General features: G+C 56.7%; 2 protein-coding genes across 5 annotated transcripts in view; one reads left to right on the forward strand and one right to left on the reverse strand.

The window, feature by feature from the left end:
* Positions 1–1,733: 1,733 nt before the first annotated feature.
* HYI (hydroxypyruvate isomerase (putative)) lies at positions 1,734–4,915 on the forward strand. 3 transcript variants are annotated; one of them, XM_040231424.1, is made up of 9 exons: positions 1,734–2,351; positions 2,431–2,515; positions 2,817–2,942; positions 3,528–3,642; positions 4,039–4,117; positions 4,206–4,255; positions 4,358–4,427; positions 4,513–4,647; positions 4,758–4,913. In XM_040231424.1, exons 1-9 carry the CDS (start codon positions 2,153–2,155, stop codon positions 4,829–4,831), a joined length of 933 nt encoding a protein of 310 aa, XP_040087358.1. In that variant the 5' UTR covers positions 1,734–2,152; the 3' UTR covers positions 4,832–4,913. The 3 variants fall into 3 exon arrangements, with proteins under 3 accessions (XP_040087358.1, XP_040087356.1, XP_040087357.1); XM_040231422.1 differs by lacking the exon at positions 2,817–2,942 and having other exon boundaries at positions 2,431–2,542; XM_040231423.1 differs by lacking the exons at positions 2,817–2,942; positions 4,358–4,427 and having other exon boundaries at positions 2,431–2,542; positions 4,758–4,915.
* Positions 4,907–16,236, reverse strand: part of SZT2 (SZT2 subunit of KICSTOR complex) — a 51,479-nt gene continuing 40,149 nt past the window's right edge. For both annotated transcript variants that reach the window (XM_040231421.1, XM_040231420.1), the window contains 21 exons: positions 15,915–16,048; positions 15,367–15,533; positions 15,156–15,253; positions 14,934–15,066; positions 14,704–14,834; positions 14,470–14,570; positions 14,221–14,397; positions 13,766–14,033; positions 13,583–13,662; positions 13,376–13,501; positions 13,072–13,271; positions 11,659–11,749; positions 11,352–11,432; positions 11,195–11,269; positions 8,775–8,988; positions 8,259–8,412; positions 7,994–8,116; positions 7,492–7,897; positions 7,263–7,379; positions 5,904–5,972; positions 4,907–5,742 (listed from right to left, as the gene is read on the reverse strand). In XM_040231421.1, the coding sequence (XP_040087355.1) occupies positions 5,599–5,742; positions 5,904–5,972; positions 7,263–7,379; positions 7,492–7,897; positions 7,994–8,116; positions 8,259–8,412; positions 8,775–8,988; positions 11,195–11,269; positions 11,352–11,432; positions 11,659–11,749; positions 13,072–13,271; positions 13,376–13,501; positions 13,583–13,662; positions 13,766–14,033; positions 14,221–14,397; positions 14,470–14,570; positions 14,704–14,834; positions 14,934–15,066; positions 15,156–15,253; positions 15,367–15,533; positions 15,915–16,048 (3,089 nt within the window). In that variant the 3' untranslated portion in view covers positions 4,907–5,598. The remainder of the gene's footprint in view (positions 5,743–5,903; positions 5,973–7,262; positions 7,380–7,491; positions 7,898–7,993; positions 8,117–8,258; positions 8,413–8,774; positions 8,989–11,194; positions 11,270–11,351; positions 11,433–11,658; positions 11,750–13,071; positions 13,272–13,375; positions 13,502–13,582; positions 13,663–13,765; positions 14,034–14,220; positions 14,398–14,469; positions 14,571–14,703; positions 14,835–14,933; positions 15,067–15,155; positions 15,254–15,366; positions 15,534–15,914; positions 16,049–16,236) is intronic.

The raw sequence follows: 16,236 nt of genomic DNA on the forward strand, positions 1-16,236 counted from the left end.
ACTGATTAAAATGTTAAACTTAGTGAGGCCATATCCTGAATGGACAGTGCCCAAGAAACATGAACAGCTTCCCTGATAGCTCAGCTGGTAAAGAATCCGCCTGCAATGCAGGAGACCTGGGTTCGATCCCTGGGTTGGGAAGATCCCCTGGAGAAGGGAAAGGCTACCCTCTCCAGTATTCTGGCCTGGAGAATTTCATGGACTGTATAGCGAATGGGGTCGCAAGGAGCCGAACACGACTGAGTGACTTTCATTTTCACTTTCTTCCGAGAAACATGTTCCTGGAGGAGTCAGAGTTCCAAGCATGATGTAGAGGGGCAAGAAATAAAGTGAGTTGATTTCAGGTGAGCTGACATCCGTCTGTTCGTGGAGGCAGTGCTGAAGACACAGTACCTGCCAGGAACTGGGATTAATTTTAACTCTCAGCCTGGGCCCGGGGTGGCTGGGTGAGCCTGACTTGGGATGCAAGTGAGCAGCGACAGGAGACACGGAACGCTGGGTTCTCCTGATGTTGCACTTCAAGCTGCCTTTTGTCAAAGTCAGCACAGGAAGCAGCTCAACATGACTTCTATGCATGTGTCATCTGAGTGCAAAATTACATTTTTGAGAAGCCATTCCCAGGTGGCGCTAGTGGTAAAAATCCGGCCTGCCAGTGCAGACCGACTTGAGACGGGTTCGATCCCTGGGTCGGGAAGATTCCCTGGAGGAGGGAACGGTAACCCACTCCAGGTGTCTCCCCTGGATAATCCCACGGACATGGACAGAGGAGCCTGGCAGGCTGCAGTCCATAGGGTAGCACAGAGTCGGACACCCACAGCACATTAGCACAGTCATAAAAAACTTAAGTATGGTCCTACTTTTTCACCATGTAATCTCAACCTGGAATCTGCTAATTCAGTTGGGTTAGTGTGGCTGAAATAAATTTATTCGGATGATCTGAAGAAACACCAGGAGACTACAGACACACAAACCAGGGCGTCTAAATATCCTGGCCTGAGGAAGCGTAGACCTGGGAGCTGCCGTGGGTTTAGTCAGTCCTGGGAACTCTAAAGCAGCGGTATCTCAATGTGCTACGCCTACTCGTAGTGTTCGGTTATTCTCCTTCTCTGTTCTAATTTTCTTCACCACCTGACTCCAGCTTATTTATTTTGTACAGCCAAAACCATCTGCCAAACCCATCGCTTACTTGGTTCTCAGGATTTCCTTGTTTGAACTCTCCAAGAGGGAATCTAATTGGCCAGATTAGTTTTACAAACTGGACAAGGGTCTCGGGCCCGTCTATGGATTGGCTGCGCTTGGATCAGATGTCTTTCCGTGGCCCAATCAGCTGGCGCTGAGAGGGGACAGCCCGCCCACAGCTGCTCGGTGCGGAGTCCAGGGGTGGGGGAGTTTGCCTTACAAGGGACTTTGAACTTTGTACCTACAAGAGAAACCTGAGAAAACGATTCAGAGATGGAACCAAAAGGTGCATTAAAGAGCTTTTATAGCACACGTGAGCGCGCGCGCGCGCACACACACACACACACACACTTTGAAACCCCTGTAAGCGTGATCAATTCTAGGCTGTTCAGGTGTGGAACGAGCAGCTAATTCAAGATTTTCTCTGGGAAAACGAAATAATATGCCATAAGACCTCATATACACTGTGATCAGGGTTTTCTAAGACAAGACTACGTGTTGAATTTTTGCCCTGTAAAGGAAAGTTAACGGCTGAGTGGTGCGTCACATGGCTTTCAAAAGTTCTTTAATGAACAGATACTCTGGTTATAATGAAGGTAAACACCAAGAGTTTGTTAGCATCCACGTTCCTTCACCCTAACTGGGCCCGCGCCCCCTCCCCGTGCCTTCCTCTCCCGTCCGGAAAAGTGCACTTTTCTGGCAGGTCTGCGGCCCTTACCACCCACGGGTCTGCCAGCCGGAGAGGGCCGGCACCCAGCTCGCGGCGCCAGCGCGCCCCCGCGCGGCCGGGCCGGGTTCCTCCACCACTTCCGGGTCCTCCACGCCCCGCCCCGCCCCGCCCCCCAAGTGCGGCCCTCCAGTCTTTTCCCCGGCCCTGCAGGCAGCGCGGGCCCTCAAGTCCCCGCTCGACCCTGCCCGCCATTGCGGCGTTCTAGCTGCGGAGACTCCGCCCCGCGCGCGCTCTCGAGTAGCCATGGCTCCGCTCCGCTTCTCGGCCAACCTGTCGTGGCTGTTCCCGGAGCTGTCGGGCTTTCCCGCGCGGCTCCGGGCCGCGGGCAGTTCGGGCTTCGAAGCAGCCGAGATCGGCTGGCCGTATGCGGAGCCTCCGGAGGCGCTGGCGCGCGCAGCGCGGGAAGCCGGGCTACGAGTGGTGCTAATCAACACGCCCCCGGGTGTGCCGGGAGGGCCCAGGCCGGGACAGGGTGGGCCAGGGGGTAAGGAGCAGGGAGCTGAGACCCATTCTTTCCGCAGGAGACAGAGAGAAGGGGGAGAATGGGCTGGGGGCTGTTCCCGGGAGGCAGGCGGCCTTCCGAGAAGGGCTGGAGCAGGCAGTGCTGTACGCTAAGGCTCTGGGCTGTTCCAGGTAACCTCCCCTCTCCATTCCCCCGCCCCCATAATCCGCGAGAGAAGAGGCTCAGGGGTACTCCCGTCTCTGCCTCTTCAGTCCTGGTCTCTTGTAAATTGTCTTTTGCATTTCATCTGTGTGTACGTCGCTCTCAGTTTGCAACTCTTTCTTGCTCACCTCATGCTGGGAACTCAGTATGACCTGGGTCATAACCCAGTCAGTTCAAGGAGACTCTGGGAGCAGAGCGGGTACTAACTTGGTCTGGGATCAGAGAAAGCTTCTTAACAGGTAGTGATGTTGAACTGGGTCTCCGTGGTGGGTGCTTGCTTGACCAAAGGAGCATTGCAGGCAGGGGTGCAGTAGCCACACGCCCCCGGGGCTTGGTGTATTCTGCAGCGATTATGAGGCTGGAGGTGAAGTCTGTCTGCTTTGGAGGTGACTGAGAGATGAGGCGGTGAAGGGAGAAGGTGGGGGACTCAGAGTGGGGCTGATAAGGTGAATGTCAAATCCTGCACAGGGCAACCAGGCTGAGAAGGAACTGGCAACAAGCAGTTATGGGGCAGAGGGAGGAATGTGTGTGCAGAAAACAGATGGGAAGCAGCTAAGAAACAGATGCAAGGAGGAGAGAGAAGCAGCGTGGAATACCTGAGCATAAGGGTCAAAGTAATTTTTTAAAGGTGAGGCTTGAGGAGAAGGGCCATGGAAAAGGAGAATCTGGATGTACAGGAGGGGCTGCGTGAGGGCCTGTGGTCTCTGAAGCAGGAGGATGGTGGGCCTTCAGAAGGAATCTGGGAAAGGTCTCGGTCTTAGGTTGACACAATTGTCTGAGGGCGCCGGGAGGCCTGAGCACCACAGCCAGGTGGTCTCACTGGAGACCTGGGGAGATGGGAGGCTGGTGCAGTCGGAGGGCAGCTGGAAGAGAAATACCCAGGGAGCATGGGCGTGAAGGCTTCTTCGGTGAGGATGGACTCCACAGCCCCCTCCAGCCCCATTTTCCCCACAGGATTCACCTGATGGCTGGCCGAGTGCCCAAGGGGGCTGACAGAGCTGCAGTCAGGGGTGAAATGGAGATAGTTTTCCTGGAGAACCTCAGGCATGCAGCTGAGGTTTTGGCTCAGGTGAGACAGTGAAAGGGGCTTCTCAGATGGCACAGTGGTAAAGAATCCGCCTACCAATGCAGGAGATGTGGGTTTGATCCCTGGGTCAGGAACGTCCTCTGGAGGAGGAAATGGCAACCCACTCCAGTATTCTTGCCCGGGGAATCCCATGGACAGAGGAGCCTGGGGTCGCATAGAGTTGGACATGGCTGAGCATGCACATGAGACAGTGAAAACATACAGACACACATACTTTATGCATGCATGTATGTGGAGGGGAAGCCAGTAGGGAGAGCAGTGAGGCGCAAGGCTGGGCCCTGGCCCAGGCCAGAAGGGCTGGGGATCGGCTTGAACAGTGACTGACTGAGGGGGTCGAACTTGGGGAGAGCTCTACTCATGGATCTGGCCTGGTGCTAGGAGAACCTCGTGGGACTGCTGGAGCCCATCAACACCCGCATCACGGACCCCCGGTACTTCCTGGACACGCCCCAGCAGGGTAGGCCCCTGGCCCCCGGCCGCCTCCTGTCCATTGATTCTCCAGCCCTCCTGAGTCTCACGACCCCTCTCCCTGGTTTCTCTCCCAGCGGCAGCCATCTTACAGAAGGTGGGAAGACCCAACCTCCAGCTACAGATGGTAAGTGGGGGAGAGGGCGTGCTTCTCAGAGGGCCGTGTTCTCCAAATCCAGGGACAGCGGTGTGGGCTGCAGGGTCTCTGACTGGGGAATCTCTGCCCCAGGACTTATTCCACTGGCAGATCATGGACGGGAACCTGACAGGGAACGTGCGAGAGTTCCTGCCCATTGTTGGTGAGGCCCCTTTCCTGGCTTCTTCCTGGCCTGCCATGAGGCTTCCTGTCCTTCCACTCTTTCTACCCCCAACATCTGCCCCCAGGGCACGTGCAGGTGGCACAGGTCCCGGGTCGGGGGGAACCCGACAGCCCCGGAGAGCTCAGCTTCTCGTATCTGTTCCAACTGCTGGAAGATGAAGGCTACACAGGCTTCGTGGGCTGCGAGTACCAGCCTCGAGGTGAGGGTGGGCTGAGCCTGGCCCCAGGGAAGGGCCTCTGGAGGGACAGTGTCGGGCAGGGGCTGTCTTCCTCCTCGTGGCCTGAGATGCCGCGTGCCTCCTCCCCTCAGGAGACACAGCAGAGGGCCTGAGTTGGCTGCATTCATACTGGGAGATGAGGGGCCGCCCGCACGCTGGCCAGTGAGGTCCCGCGCTCCAGCCATGGCCTCTGGGACCGTGAGCAGCACGACTGAGTCTCCTCTAATTAAAGACACCCTGCTGATGTTTCCACGTGTGTATGTTATTGGAGGGGGCGGGGGAGGACACACAGTGTCTAACTCTGCGGTTTCTTTGGGCCGCTTCCCTCCTGCAGAGAAGGGCCATGCAGCTCATGTTCAAGTCCTCCAGTCTGTGCCGGTGTTGCTGTGTCTGTGCTCCTTGTGTACAGATGAGAAACCAAGGGTACAACGGCCAAAGGACTTGCCCACGGTCACAGCTGCTTCAAAGGCAGAGCTGGGATTCGAATGGAGGTGTTTTATCTCGAGGGCAATTGTCTGGCAATGATGTCCCAGTGGGAACTGATGATCAGATGACTCGTGATGGGGGTGGGGGAGGTGGGTGTCGGACAGGATTCAGGCAGAGCAGCTCTAAGGGGTCTACCTGCCACCTGATATGAAGAATTCCCAGACGCAGCCAGGTGAGCAGAAAGGAGTCTCCTTCTCGAAGGGCCCAGGGACCTGAGAGGACGTGGGCACCTTAGGAGGTGAGTGGACCCTCTGGAGCCCTGTGCTGGTCAGTGGCAGCAAGTATTTAGGGAGCACAGCTCCTGCTACAGGGCCCCAAGACACATTCACACGACCTCTGGCGTCCCTCAGTGTCCAGTCTTGCCCAGGGACCTGGAAGGGCTGGTCTAAGATTTCAAGTGGGCAACCTTATAGAGCCATGGTTCGAGGACATTCAGTGGCCTGTCCTTCAGAGGAGGCGGGTCCAGAGGGTGAAGCAGGCTGTGTTGATGACGGACTCCAGGTGGTGGTAGGTGGAGACCAGCTGGGCGGGGGGGCTCTCGCTGTCCTGGGGCTGCACAGGGAAGGGCTCTCGGAAAACCACCGTCAGAGACTAAGGAACAAGGAGTGAGTGCAGTGGTGAGAGGCGGGCAGGCTGGGCCCAGAAAGCTGGGCTCCCCAAACTCAGCAGGCTCTGGGGTGGAGCATTTGAGGTATAGCCTCTCACTAGGGCTGACACAAAGCCCCTCAACAGCCCCCCACCCCTGTTCTCACCGTCTTTCCCAAGTGGGAGTCCAGAAACACTAGCACAAAACAGTCCGTAAACTTCTGATTCAGCACAACCTAAAGACACAGACACAATGAGATGGACAGTGAGGCAGAGACCCTCCACGAGGGCATCCTGGAGGCAGGACCAGCCTGAGGAAGGCCGGCTTTCATCACCACCTGACCCCACCTGCGCTACAACCTTGCTTCTCATCCTTATTGGTTCCCAGTCAGCCTGTGCAGGATGTCAGGATGAGGGGAGTGGTCCTTGACTGGAAGGCCCTACACAAGCTGGCATCAACATCTGAAGCCCATCAACAAAGGGGGGCTCTCCCCCCTCGACAAGAGTCCTCCTTGCCTCCTGGGTTTTGTGTCTCTGGCCTCCTGGATGTCTGTCCCTGTAGCTCAGCTTTGTGATCTCTCCCCAAGCAGTTTCTTCTATGCCCAGGGCTTCAGTGACCTCCTGTTCATGTAAGTGCTGCCTACACCCCTCTCCTGAGCTCCAATCCCCGATGTCCATAGACCTTCTAGACTGTGGTTCTGCAAGGTCCTCTTGGGCCTCAGACTCAACTCATTGCCCTTCCCCCAAACCCATTCCTGCTCCAGCATTCTTGCCACCCACAGAAGCACCCCCATCTGCTCACACTTGCCACACTACTGCAGCCTTACCCCAACTAACCTCAGCTTCTGGGTGATGCTTTGTCACACCTTGAAACTAAGTCTTCCCCAGAAGCACCATGTGGCAGGACCCCTCACCAGGGACCAAGTCCTTTTTTTAGAAACCTCTTGAATCTTACCCCTCCTGAACTGCTGCTCTCAATTGGGCCCATCCTTGAGTCTTCCAGTCCCCAGTGCCCACTGCCATAACTCTCTTCTCTCCACTGCCCTTCCCAGCAATCTTGTCAGTCTAATGTGCACATCAATCACTTGTGGAGATGGTGGAAAAACAGCTTCTGGGCCAGCAGGTTGGGGGTGGGGCCTTGGGTCTGCACTTCAGCCAGCTCCCAAGGGGGGCTGACGCTGCTGGTGCGAGGACCACACTTTGGTAAAAAGTCTTGAAAGCCCAAGGAGTCCTTTCTGGGACTTGAACCTACATGAACTGACCACTTAGGAGGTTCCAGAGCTTGGCCCTTGGGATCACTAGCCAAGGTTTGTGCCTTTGAGGGTCCTGAGAGCACAGCTCTAGGTTCTTCCAGTGAGTCGCAGGCTATGACTTGGTGCTTGAAGAGTTTTCCTCCTCTCTACCTGTGTAGGCACTCCATCTCAGCCTCCCTCCAGAGCCTGTATAGTCAGGCTGGGGCTCCTCGAGGGGGACCCTGTCCTCCATCTAATGAGGATTTCTTTCAGAGGAAGGCCAAGGAAACTTACCAGGTACTGAGTCCCCAAGTCTGGGCTCTGGAAATGGCGACAGCTCTGGGGAAAGCGGCTCAGGAGAACCTTGATCAGGCTCTGGTACCAGGAGACCGTCATGGACAGGAAGCAGTCCTGGGGGGAGGTCCACAGGCATGGACCTGCTGTCCCAGAGCCACCTCTGAGACTCCCGCAACCTTTACCCTGGCTGCTGGTGGCATTCCAAGCACCCACCCCAGCCCCTTACCAGCTGTGGGTCAATGTCCCCAATGGATTTGGCATGGACTGCTTCTAGGAGCTCCTCCAGCTCGGCCAGGGCCAGGCGCCCCCCTAGCCTCAGCCGATCAGGTCCTGGTGGTTCCAGCAAGAAGAGGCGCTTCCAAAGGGTGTCCCGTCGGCAGTGCCCTCCAGCCAGCCGGACCAGCTGAGCCAGCCGTGCCCGTGCCACGCCCACCTCTGCAGCCAATGGGGGGAACAGGGGAGCTGGTCCGGGGGCCACACTGGCCCCGGAGGCCTCCCCAGGGCTACTGGATGAACTCCCAGGAGCCTCTGGCTCAGGCGTCAGTCTGGGCGGCTTCCGGAGCCGGCGCATGTCCGCAGTGAGTCTGGGGAACAGCTCTCGTTGGCTGGTGAGCACCACGAAGAACTGCAGCCTAGGGTGGGGAGAGGGTAGGAATGTGATGGTCACAGTAGGACAGACAGGGCCATTTCAGGGCAAGAGCCACGTTCAAGGTAGGGGATCTGCTGACCGAAGAACGTGCCGCTCGGCCTCTCCTTGCTCCTCAAAGGGTGCAGCACAGTGACAGACAAGCAGAGACACGTCAAAGTCGTCCTGGTGACGGAGTCCCTCAGAGTCGAGGTAGGAGCCAGAGCTGAGCAGTGGGGGAGGGGGAGACATCAAGCCTGAGGTTCTGATGAAGCCAGGGGCCCACCCTTTCAGCCTAAGAGAACACGGGTCCTCCTACTGCAATGATGGCCCTGGCTCCAGCTCCACCTGTCCCCATCCCGCCTTACCTGTGCCATGCCGACACCAGGGCATACTCATTGTGTTCTGGGCCTCCTGGCCGGGCCATCCGAAGCGGCTTCATGTGGTAGGAGCTGGCGTGGTCGGCCACATAGTTGTACAGCTGGTGGGCAGCAATGAGCGGGGTGGGCAGCTCCAGGGTCCCTGAGAGGCGAGTTACAGGAGACACTGAGCCCCAGACAGACACAGTGATCTGTGGGCTGGAGGACAGGAGTCCCCTGAGGCTCTGACTGACAAGCAGACTGATTCTTCTGGGGAGCTCCTGTGGGACATGGAGGTGGGACAAAGTGGCTCAGGGCACACGGGGTACAGGACCTAAACTTATGAAACAGACTGGGAGTTACTTAAGACAGAAAGGTGAGGACAGGGTTCAGGTGACAGGAGGCGACTGACAACACAGGAGAGGGGAGACAAGAGACAAGGTCTGGCCCCCGGAAGTGGTCCCTTTGGTCCTGGCTTGCGGCCTGTTCTTTTCCGGGTTCATTGGCTTGCCCTTGGGCACTGACCTTGGTAAATGTGATTGCGGCCAAAGTGGGGCCCGTCGGGGTGGTGGGCCAGGAAGTGACGCAGGAAGGTGGTCAGGTGGTAGCCGTGCCGCAGCACCGCGTGGGCACCCAGCACGTGCTGGCGCACGAGGCGCAGGTGGAAGTCGTAGCTGAACGAGTGGACGTGCATTAGGTCCCGCACCCGGTCGCACTCCTCCGTGAACAGCATGGAGAGCTGGGAGGTGGCGGGGTCAGTCAGGAAACGACGGCAGGCTGCCCGGCGCACCCCCACCCCCTCCTCCTGCCTGGGAAATGCCTCGCACAGTTCACCCTGTCCTGTGGTCCCTCTGCCAGAAACGCTTCTGCAAGAAGCCCTCCTCATTACATTCAACTCGGTTGTAACTGTCGGCATGAAACTGACCATTTTGAGAGATGAACCTTTGAACTCTGTATCCCAGAGTCCACTCAAGTCCAGCACAGATTTACACATGCAATAAATACTTGCTGAGTGCCTACCACCTGCCTACCCGGTACTGTTTTAGGTGCTGGGGATACACACCCTTGCCCTCAAGGAGCTTACAGTCTAGCAGGGGGGACAGGATAATAAACATCAGAGGAAATGAATACACAGCACATTAGTATATTGTTACGGAAAATCAATTGGTAAAGCAGGTGCAGTTTTAAACAGGGTGGGCTGGGTAGGCCAGGTGTGTAATTACTATTAGAAAGGTTTTTCTGGTCACTTCCCAACTCTCCAGCTTTATCTTCTCATCAAATTACTTGCTCTCCCCAAGTATATATCACATATTTTCTCTACGCTTTTGTACTGGCCATTCTCTTTGCCTGAATGCTGCTCCCACTGACCCCCAAAGCTGGCTAACTCCCATTCATTTGTAAAGCTTCATCTGGGACATCCTGTCAAGGCTAGCCCAGGGTGGGCCTTCTCTAGTTGATCTGTGAATGAATGAATGAATGAACAAACCACTGATGCAGGAAGAAAGGAAGGCAGAGATGCGGAGCTGGGCTTCTCTTGGAGGAAATCAGCATTACTGAGAGTGTATTAACAGTTGGATAAGTGAGGCTGGAATGGCAGAATCTACATAAGCATGCCCCTTGGTGACACTGGGCAAAAAACTAGTAGGAAAGGAAATCAATGACTGTAAATGAGGCAATTGCCTAGGAGTCAGAGTAGCTGCCGGACCCTGGGTAAGTCACAACCTCTCTGCTTCCGTTTCCCCATCCACTATGGAAATAAAGGAAAGGCCCTCATAAATTTGAAGCAGCATGATAAACACTGCAGTCGCCAAGGATGAGCCTCAGATTGCAGCCCCAGTACTGCCACCAACTAGCTGTGTCCCTGGGGCACACCACTTAACTTCTGTGAACCTGTTTCCCCATCTGTACAGCAGGAATAAAATTCTCTTTGCTTAGAATGTATACTAAACACTTACTAATAGCAATAATAAAGCAAATTAGAAATCTAAGTAGGGATAGAGATTAGATACGCAGGGGCAGAGAGAGCCAAGCTGGATAGAGATGGGAGGGTCAGAGAAGTCAGGACTTCAGGAAGCTCAAGAGAATAATGAAGTGGGTCCATCCTGCCAATACTACAGCAAAGTGTGGAAGAGTACCTGCCCGTCCAATCTCCCTGCTGTGCCCTAGGCCAGGTAGGTTCCTGCACTGAAGTCACCAAGCTTTCCTGGATCTCACTTTCCTGTGATGACTAGATGAGGCATCCATACTCAAATCAGAGCCTACCACCTATGAGCTGGATCTGAAGCTGTCCCGATTTAGGAAGAGTCTATGCCATCTGTCCTGGAGACTGACAGCCTGTGCCCAGTCAGACCCTGATCTTTAGAAACTCAACTCGAGGTACAAGGAAGGCAGAGGCCCTTGCATGACAAGCCTGACAACCCAAAGGGGCCAAACTCACTCAGGAGTGGAGGGCTTCAGGTCCCTGACCACATTCGGTCCTGACTCATTCATTCATTCTGAGCCCTCCTGAGTGCTCGTGGGGTACAGAGGCCCTGCCTTCAGACAATCAGAGGGCTAGAAATAAACCAAGTGTGGGGGTATGCTGTATGGGAGGGGACTCTAGTCCACACTGTAAGTGTTAGCGACTATATGAACAGTGCCAGGCTGTCCCCAGCTCTAAACCAGGACTGGCACTGGCCCACCCAAGTGTCACATTACCCATTCAGCTCAAATGTCCTCACTGTCCAACCATCTATGGTCAGTGCCAGAATGACTACAGGGCCAGACCGGCCCCTGTGCTGCACTGCCTTCTGCCCCCAGGGCCATGCCTGAACCCGACTCTGGACTATCACAATGTGACCGGTAGATGGGCCAGTCATGGCACTGGAATGACCCAGCTACCCACAGCAGCAGATCACTGCTGGGGCTACACTTAGACCCCACAGCCCTCTGTCCCTGCCACTTACCTGAGAGTTGACAGCTTGCCCCATGGGGATTCGGGAACATTCCAGGGCAAACTGTTTGACACAGAAATAACAGCCCTGGAGAGAGGATAAAGATGAGGTCAGGAGGGGAAGAGACAGGAGGGCCTGGCTCTCCTCACATGGTGCTCCTCCTGTTTACCTGAAAAGCCAGCTCCATGAGGATGATGCCCCCAGGCAGGGCCCGCTGCAGGTGGTATGTGGTGACTGGAGAGCCCGTGCTCTGCAGAAAGGAGAAAGACTGGGGTTCAGGGGCAAGGATGGGGGCTCTTAGGGAAGCAGGCCCCTGGGCCAATGACTTTAATGGTGTCAGGCTGGGATCAATGACCTCAGTCATTATCCAGGGCCCCTGACTTTAGGCCTTGGGCGAATAATTCAGGCTTAGTGATGCTGCTGTCTGAGGCATCGCTGATTTCACTGCTGGGGAAAGCACATGACGATGTGTTTACCTTGGGGCTCCCTTCAGCCTTGGTTTTCGGGCAGGAAAAGGAACCCCGTCCTTCTGTTCCAAGGATAGCCATGGCCCGAAGCCGACTGGTGCTGCAGAAGAGGAAGAGGGACAAGGGGGTGAGGCAGGCTTGTGGGGTGAAGGGTCCCTGCTATCAGACCCAGAACCAGTTCACAAGGAGTCACTGTGGAGGCGAGGAGACAGGCTCAGAGGTGACCTGCTTGGGTCCCATGGTCGGTCAGTGGGCAGGCTGAGACTGGAGTCCGGGGCTAGACTGTGGGGCGGGGCTCTCTCCACAGCAGGTGCTGCTCTAAGGGGAGTGGAGACAGGTCCTCCTATTTCAGCGAGAGGATGAGGGTGGGGCTGCTGAGGCTGCCGTGACTAAGGGGAGACCCCTGTGGGATATGGCAGTACCTGCTTGTTGGAGGCAGCGGGGGAGGATGGGAGGGGAGCGGGTGATGTCCATCTTGAGACTTCACGGGGAAAGCTCAAGTGGATGCTTGATGCCCTGGTAAGGACGGTTCCTCTGAGAGGGAAAAGGGGTTCTCTTTTGAGCCGGGAAGGTCAGTTTTAGTGCTCTAAAGCCTGTTGTTCTTCCCTTCTCAACTCAGAGACAAAGGGGAAAAAGAGAAGTACTGTGAATGAGAATAAAACAGAAAGAGCCAATGAGACCCACTCATCATCCTCAGGACTACAAACTCCTGGAACTGTTGCTGGGGGTGGGTGGGGGTGGCGGGGTGAGCACTGGTCAAAGCCTTTGGCAAGAAGAAATGTACTACTTAATTCTCAAGGAAATAGGGACCAGACCTATTGATTGGAGAGACTTGAGAGGGAGGAAGGCTTGATTTAAAATTTTCCTCTGGAAACATATATTTAACCTTAGTGTCTTTGGTTTTAAAAGGGAATTCTGACTTCTGGGAAGAACATAGCTGAATGGGAAGGACATGAACGCCAGAGAAATCCCTGCCGCTGGGACCTGGCTGTGGAGGGCAATGAGCAGAGTTCCTCTTGGGGTTTGTCCTGGAGAAATGAGAGGGGCAACCGAATGAGACATCCTGGAGGCGCAGGCCTGTCCTCCTCCTAAGGCCGGGGAGAGAGCGGAGGTCGGGAGGATGGAGAGCTGGCTACAGAAACACTAAGGAGGTGGGAAATGGTTTTCTGGGCCTAGGGGGCATCTTGAGTAAGAAAGCATGACTTACATTTACTACTTTGAAAAGGCATCAAACTGAAAACAGGAGGGAGAAAACAAACTCACATATCTGGATATGTGAAATGAACTGTGTCATAGCGTGGGCCTGGTGAGCTGAATGTGCACGTGGCCCTAATTACCCAAACAGGACCCAAGGGGAAGGGAGTGTGGGGCCTCACCTGCCATGGAGGAGGAGGTGAGAACAGGGAGATGAGAGGGGCTCACCTGCGGGCAGGCGAGGGGGGCCGCAGCGGCACCAGCACAAAGCCCATGCTCTGCAGATACTGCACGTACTGCTGCAGGAAGGCCAGGCTCAGCTCCTTCAACCAAGGCTCCTCCCGGGCGCCCAGGGGAGGCCCGTCCGAGGGGTCGCAGCTGGCGGGGGATTCTCGGCTTCCAGAGGCCGACTCAGGGCGATGGCGCCGCTGTGGGAGTGGCGGTTAAGAGAGACTCTACCCACCGGCAACCACCCTATCAGGGGTGAAGGAATGGAGGTCCTCCGGAAGAAATCCAGAGTCTGGAGCCTCACCTGTCCCTCCGGGGCCCCCGAGGTCTCTGGGGGCCCATGCAGCCAGGCTGCAGGGTCAAAGAGCAGGGCTGTTGCACAGTAATGCACCAGGCGGGACGACTGCTTCAGGGTCTCCAGCTCCCCGGCCTGGAGAAATAGAGAGAGCACCGGGTGGGTGGCCAGGGCAGGGTCACAGGACTGCCCGGAGGATGCGGGTAGGGCACTCACATTGATGGGCATGCTGGCTGGGGCGGAGCGCTGCTGCCACGTGACAAACAGGTTCTCCATCTTCATCTGGCGCTCCAGCTCTAGGGGTTGGAGGCTTTTAGTAGCATACCCCAGGAGCAGCCGCCCCTCTTCCTGCCGGGCTCCACAGCTGGCCCTGCCTGCTGCCCGGCCCGGCCCGCTCACCTCTGCGCTCTGCCATCTTGATCTCCAGGAACTGCTGTCCATGGTAGGTGACGGGATCGGGCGGTCGGGGCACAGGGCCAAGGGAAGAGCTGGGGCGGGTGGCTGTGATATCCCGCAGGGCCTCATCGAAGGGGAATGTGTCCAGGGGAAGGGAGCCCCCGCCCCGTGAGGACCCACTCAGCCGGCCCTGCTCACGGCTCAGGGGGGGACTTGCACTCCGGATGAGGGTCTCTGCTTCCACGGTCGGCAGCAGGAATGGGTTTGGCTCCTGAGAGAGACAAAGCCTCACAAGGGGTCTGGGCCTCTGCCCTCAGACCTCCTCTCCCACCCCGTGGCTGCCTCTTTGACTCGCCCCCACTGCGACCTCTGCTCTCCGTCTGCCCCCTCTCCTGTTTCCGGACAGCAGCTTCCTTTAGCTGACCGCTCAGGAGAGGAGGGGCCCAGATGGCAGGCACCTTTTCATCCCGCACTGGGAAGTCCAACTGGCCATAGTGGTGGAAGAGCCCCAGCTTCTGGCTGAGGAGGCAGAAGATGAGGTGGGCGCGTGCGTTCTGCCACTGCACGAGGCGAACCAGAGCGCGGCCCAGGGCCGCTCCCAGGTCTGGAGCCCAGTTGTAGGTCAGCAGCTGGAGCTGGAAGTCAGGGCTCAGCGTCAGTGGGATCACAGAGCCCCTCCTACCACCCAGCCCCTGGCCCATGCCTACCTTTTTGTCCACGACCTCCAGCAGCAGGAACCTCTGCCGGGGAGCATTTCGCCCCATGCTCCCGTCACCTCCTGGCTCAAAGCGCTGCACGGCTTTGGCAGCTATGGGGTCAAGGGGTAAAATGAAGGTCTTAGGACTGATCCCTCTCAATCGCTCACTGCCCCCCACAGGGTCAGAGGCTACAGGATCAGTCCCTCTGAGACCCCCCACCCCCACCGCAGGCTGTGGCCTCACCCTGCTGGGTGGGTCTCCTCCACTGTGAGAAGTTCCTGCCCAGAAGCAGCAGGTGCCGCTCAGCTGCCGGGCGGCGCGGTGGGCCCAGCTGTCCAAGGGAACACGGACTGAAGAGCTCTGGCTCAGGAGTCCTAGTGGGAGGGAGGGACGGATAGAAAGCAGACCATCCACGGCCCCATTCCCTGGCCATCGTCTCTCCCACCTCAGCTTCCGTGAGACCCCAAACTCACAAATGCTGCTCAAAGATGCGGACACTGGTGTCGCCAGCCATCGAGGTGACCAGAGTGGTGAGCTCAGACAGGACGGATGGGAGGAGGAAGCGGGACACCATGTGAGTGGAGCTCCTGGACACCGAGGCGCATCCTGGATCCCGGGCACAGAGGTCATGGTGGGGCTCGGCGCTGGGGGCTGGGGACTGGGCCACAGGCTCGGGGGTGGGAGAAGGGTCTCACCAATCTGAACCATGAACTCCATCCAGTGCCGAGCGACACGAGCAAACACAGGCTGCAGGGCGCCTGCCTCGCCCTCTTCCAGCTGTGTGGTCCTCCGTCTGAAGACACAGCAGGAGTAAGAGCCTCGCACCCACACACAAGACCTGTATGTTCACACGCACTCAACAGCTCCTGTGACTTCACAGCACACTTTCCATGATAACACACATACCTTTGTCTCTGGGCTCCAGACTCTGGGCCCGCTGCCCGCTCAGTCCCACCCGGAGTCCGAACACTTTCCGTTTTGTGACGCCTCCGGCCCCGAGTGTCTTCTGGCCGATCCAGGACAATGTCGTCAGTTGTTTTGGGGGAACCCAAGTCCCCACATTCTGTTTTACTCTGGGGGCAATGCAGTGAATGAGGAGGGGTTACTGGGAAGAGGAATGGGGTGGAGGATGGAGGCATCCCAGAATAGTTACAAGAACCCAGAAGAGCTGGAGGCCAACCAAGTAGCCTTGAGCAGGCTACCCAACTTTCCGGATCCTCAGTGGCCTCGCTAGTAACAGGCCTGCTGAAATCTTGCAGGCTGTGAGGATCTGACAAGGAAAGTGGAAATGAAAACACTTAAGCTGAGGCTATCTGTGTGTAAGTGAGAACGTGCCATGTTCTATATACTCCTGTCTAAGGGACAGAGCTCTGAGGCAGGGCCTCCAGGGAGTAGAGGCAGGAGGCAGGCAAGAAGGCAGAGGTCAACCTCACCTCCTCCCTTTATTCCATTACCAGCATATCCCAGAAGCTACGTCGGCCAGCTTTGCTGGGAGGAGTCACAGGTTCACCAGGGCCAGGGCTGGGGGGAAAGGTGCTGGCTCGGCCTGCAGGGCTCTTGGTGTCCAGCGACCCACTCCTGAGATTCCCTGTGAGTAGCAGGCATTACAGACTCCTGTCACTGACCATCAACCCCCATTACAGACAACCTAGCCAGCCCCAAGACTGGTGAGAGACAGACATGCCATTTACTTACTCTACCTGTTCCTGCAACCCAGCCAGCCCTAAGTCTGGTAAGAGACAGACATGTATTTACATACTATACCTGTTCCTGAAT

Source organism: Oryx dammah, unplaced genomic scaffold (assembly GCF_014754425.2).
Source record: "Oryx dammah isolate SB20612 unplaced genomic scaffold, SCBI_Odam_1.1 HiC_scaffold_28, whole genome shotgun sequence".
In the NCBI taxonomy this organism is placed as follows: Eukaryota; Metazoa; Chordata; class Mammalia; order Artiodactyla; family Bovidae; genus Oryx; species Oryx dammah.

Coding starts and splice junctions, on each gene's coding strand:
- HYI (XM_040231424.1), top strand. CDS start 2,153: ATGGCTCCGCTCCGCTTCTCGGCCAACCTGTCGTGGCTGTTCCCGGAG. Junction 2,943..3,527: donor ATTATGAGGCTGGAGGTGAA/GTCTGTCTGCTT, acceptor TTTTCCCCACAG/GATTCACCTGATGGCTGGCC. Junction 4,648..4,757: donor CTGCGAGTACCAGCCTCGAG/GTGAGGGTGGGC, acceptor TCCTCCCCTCAG/GAGACACAGCAGAGGGCCTG.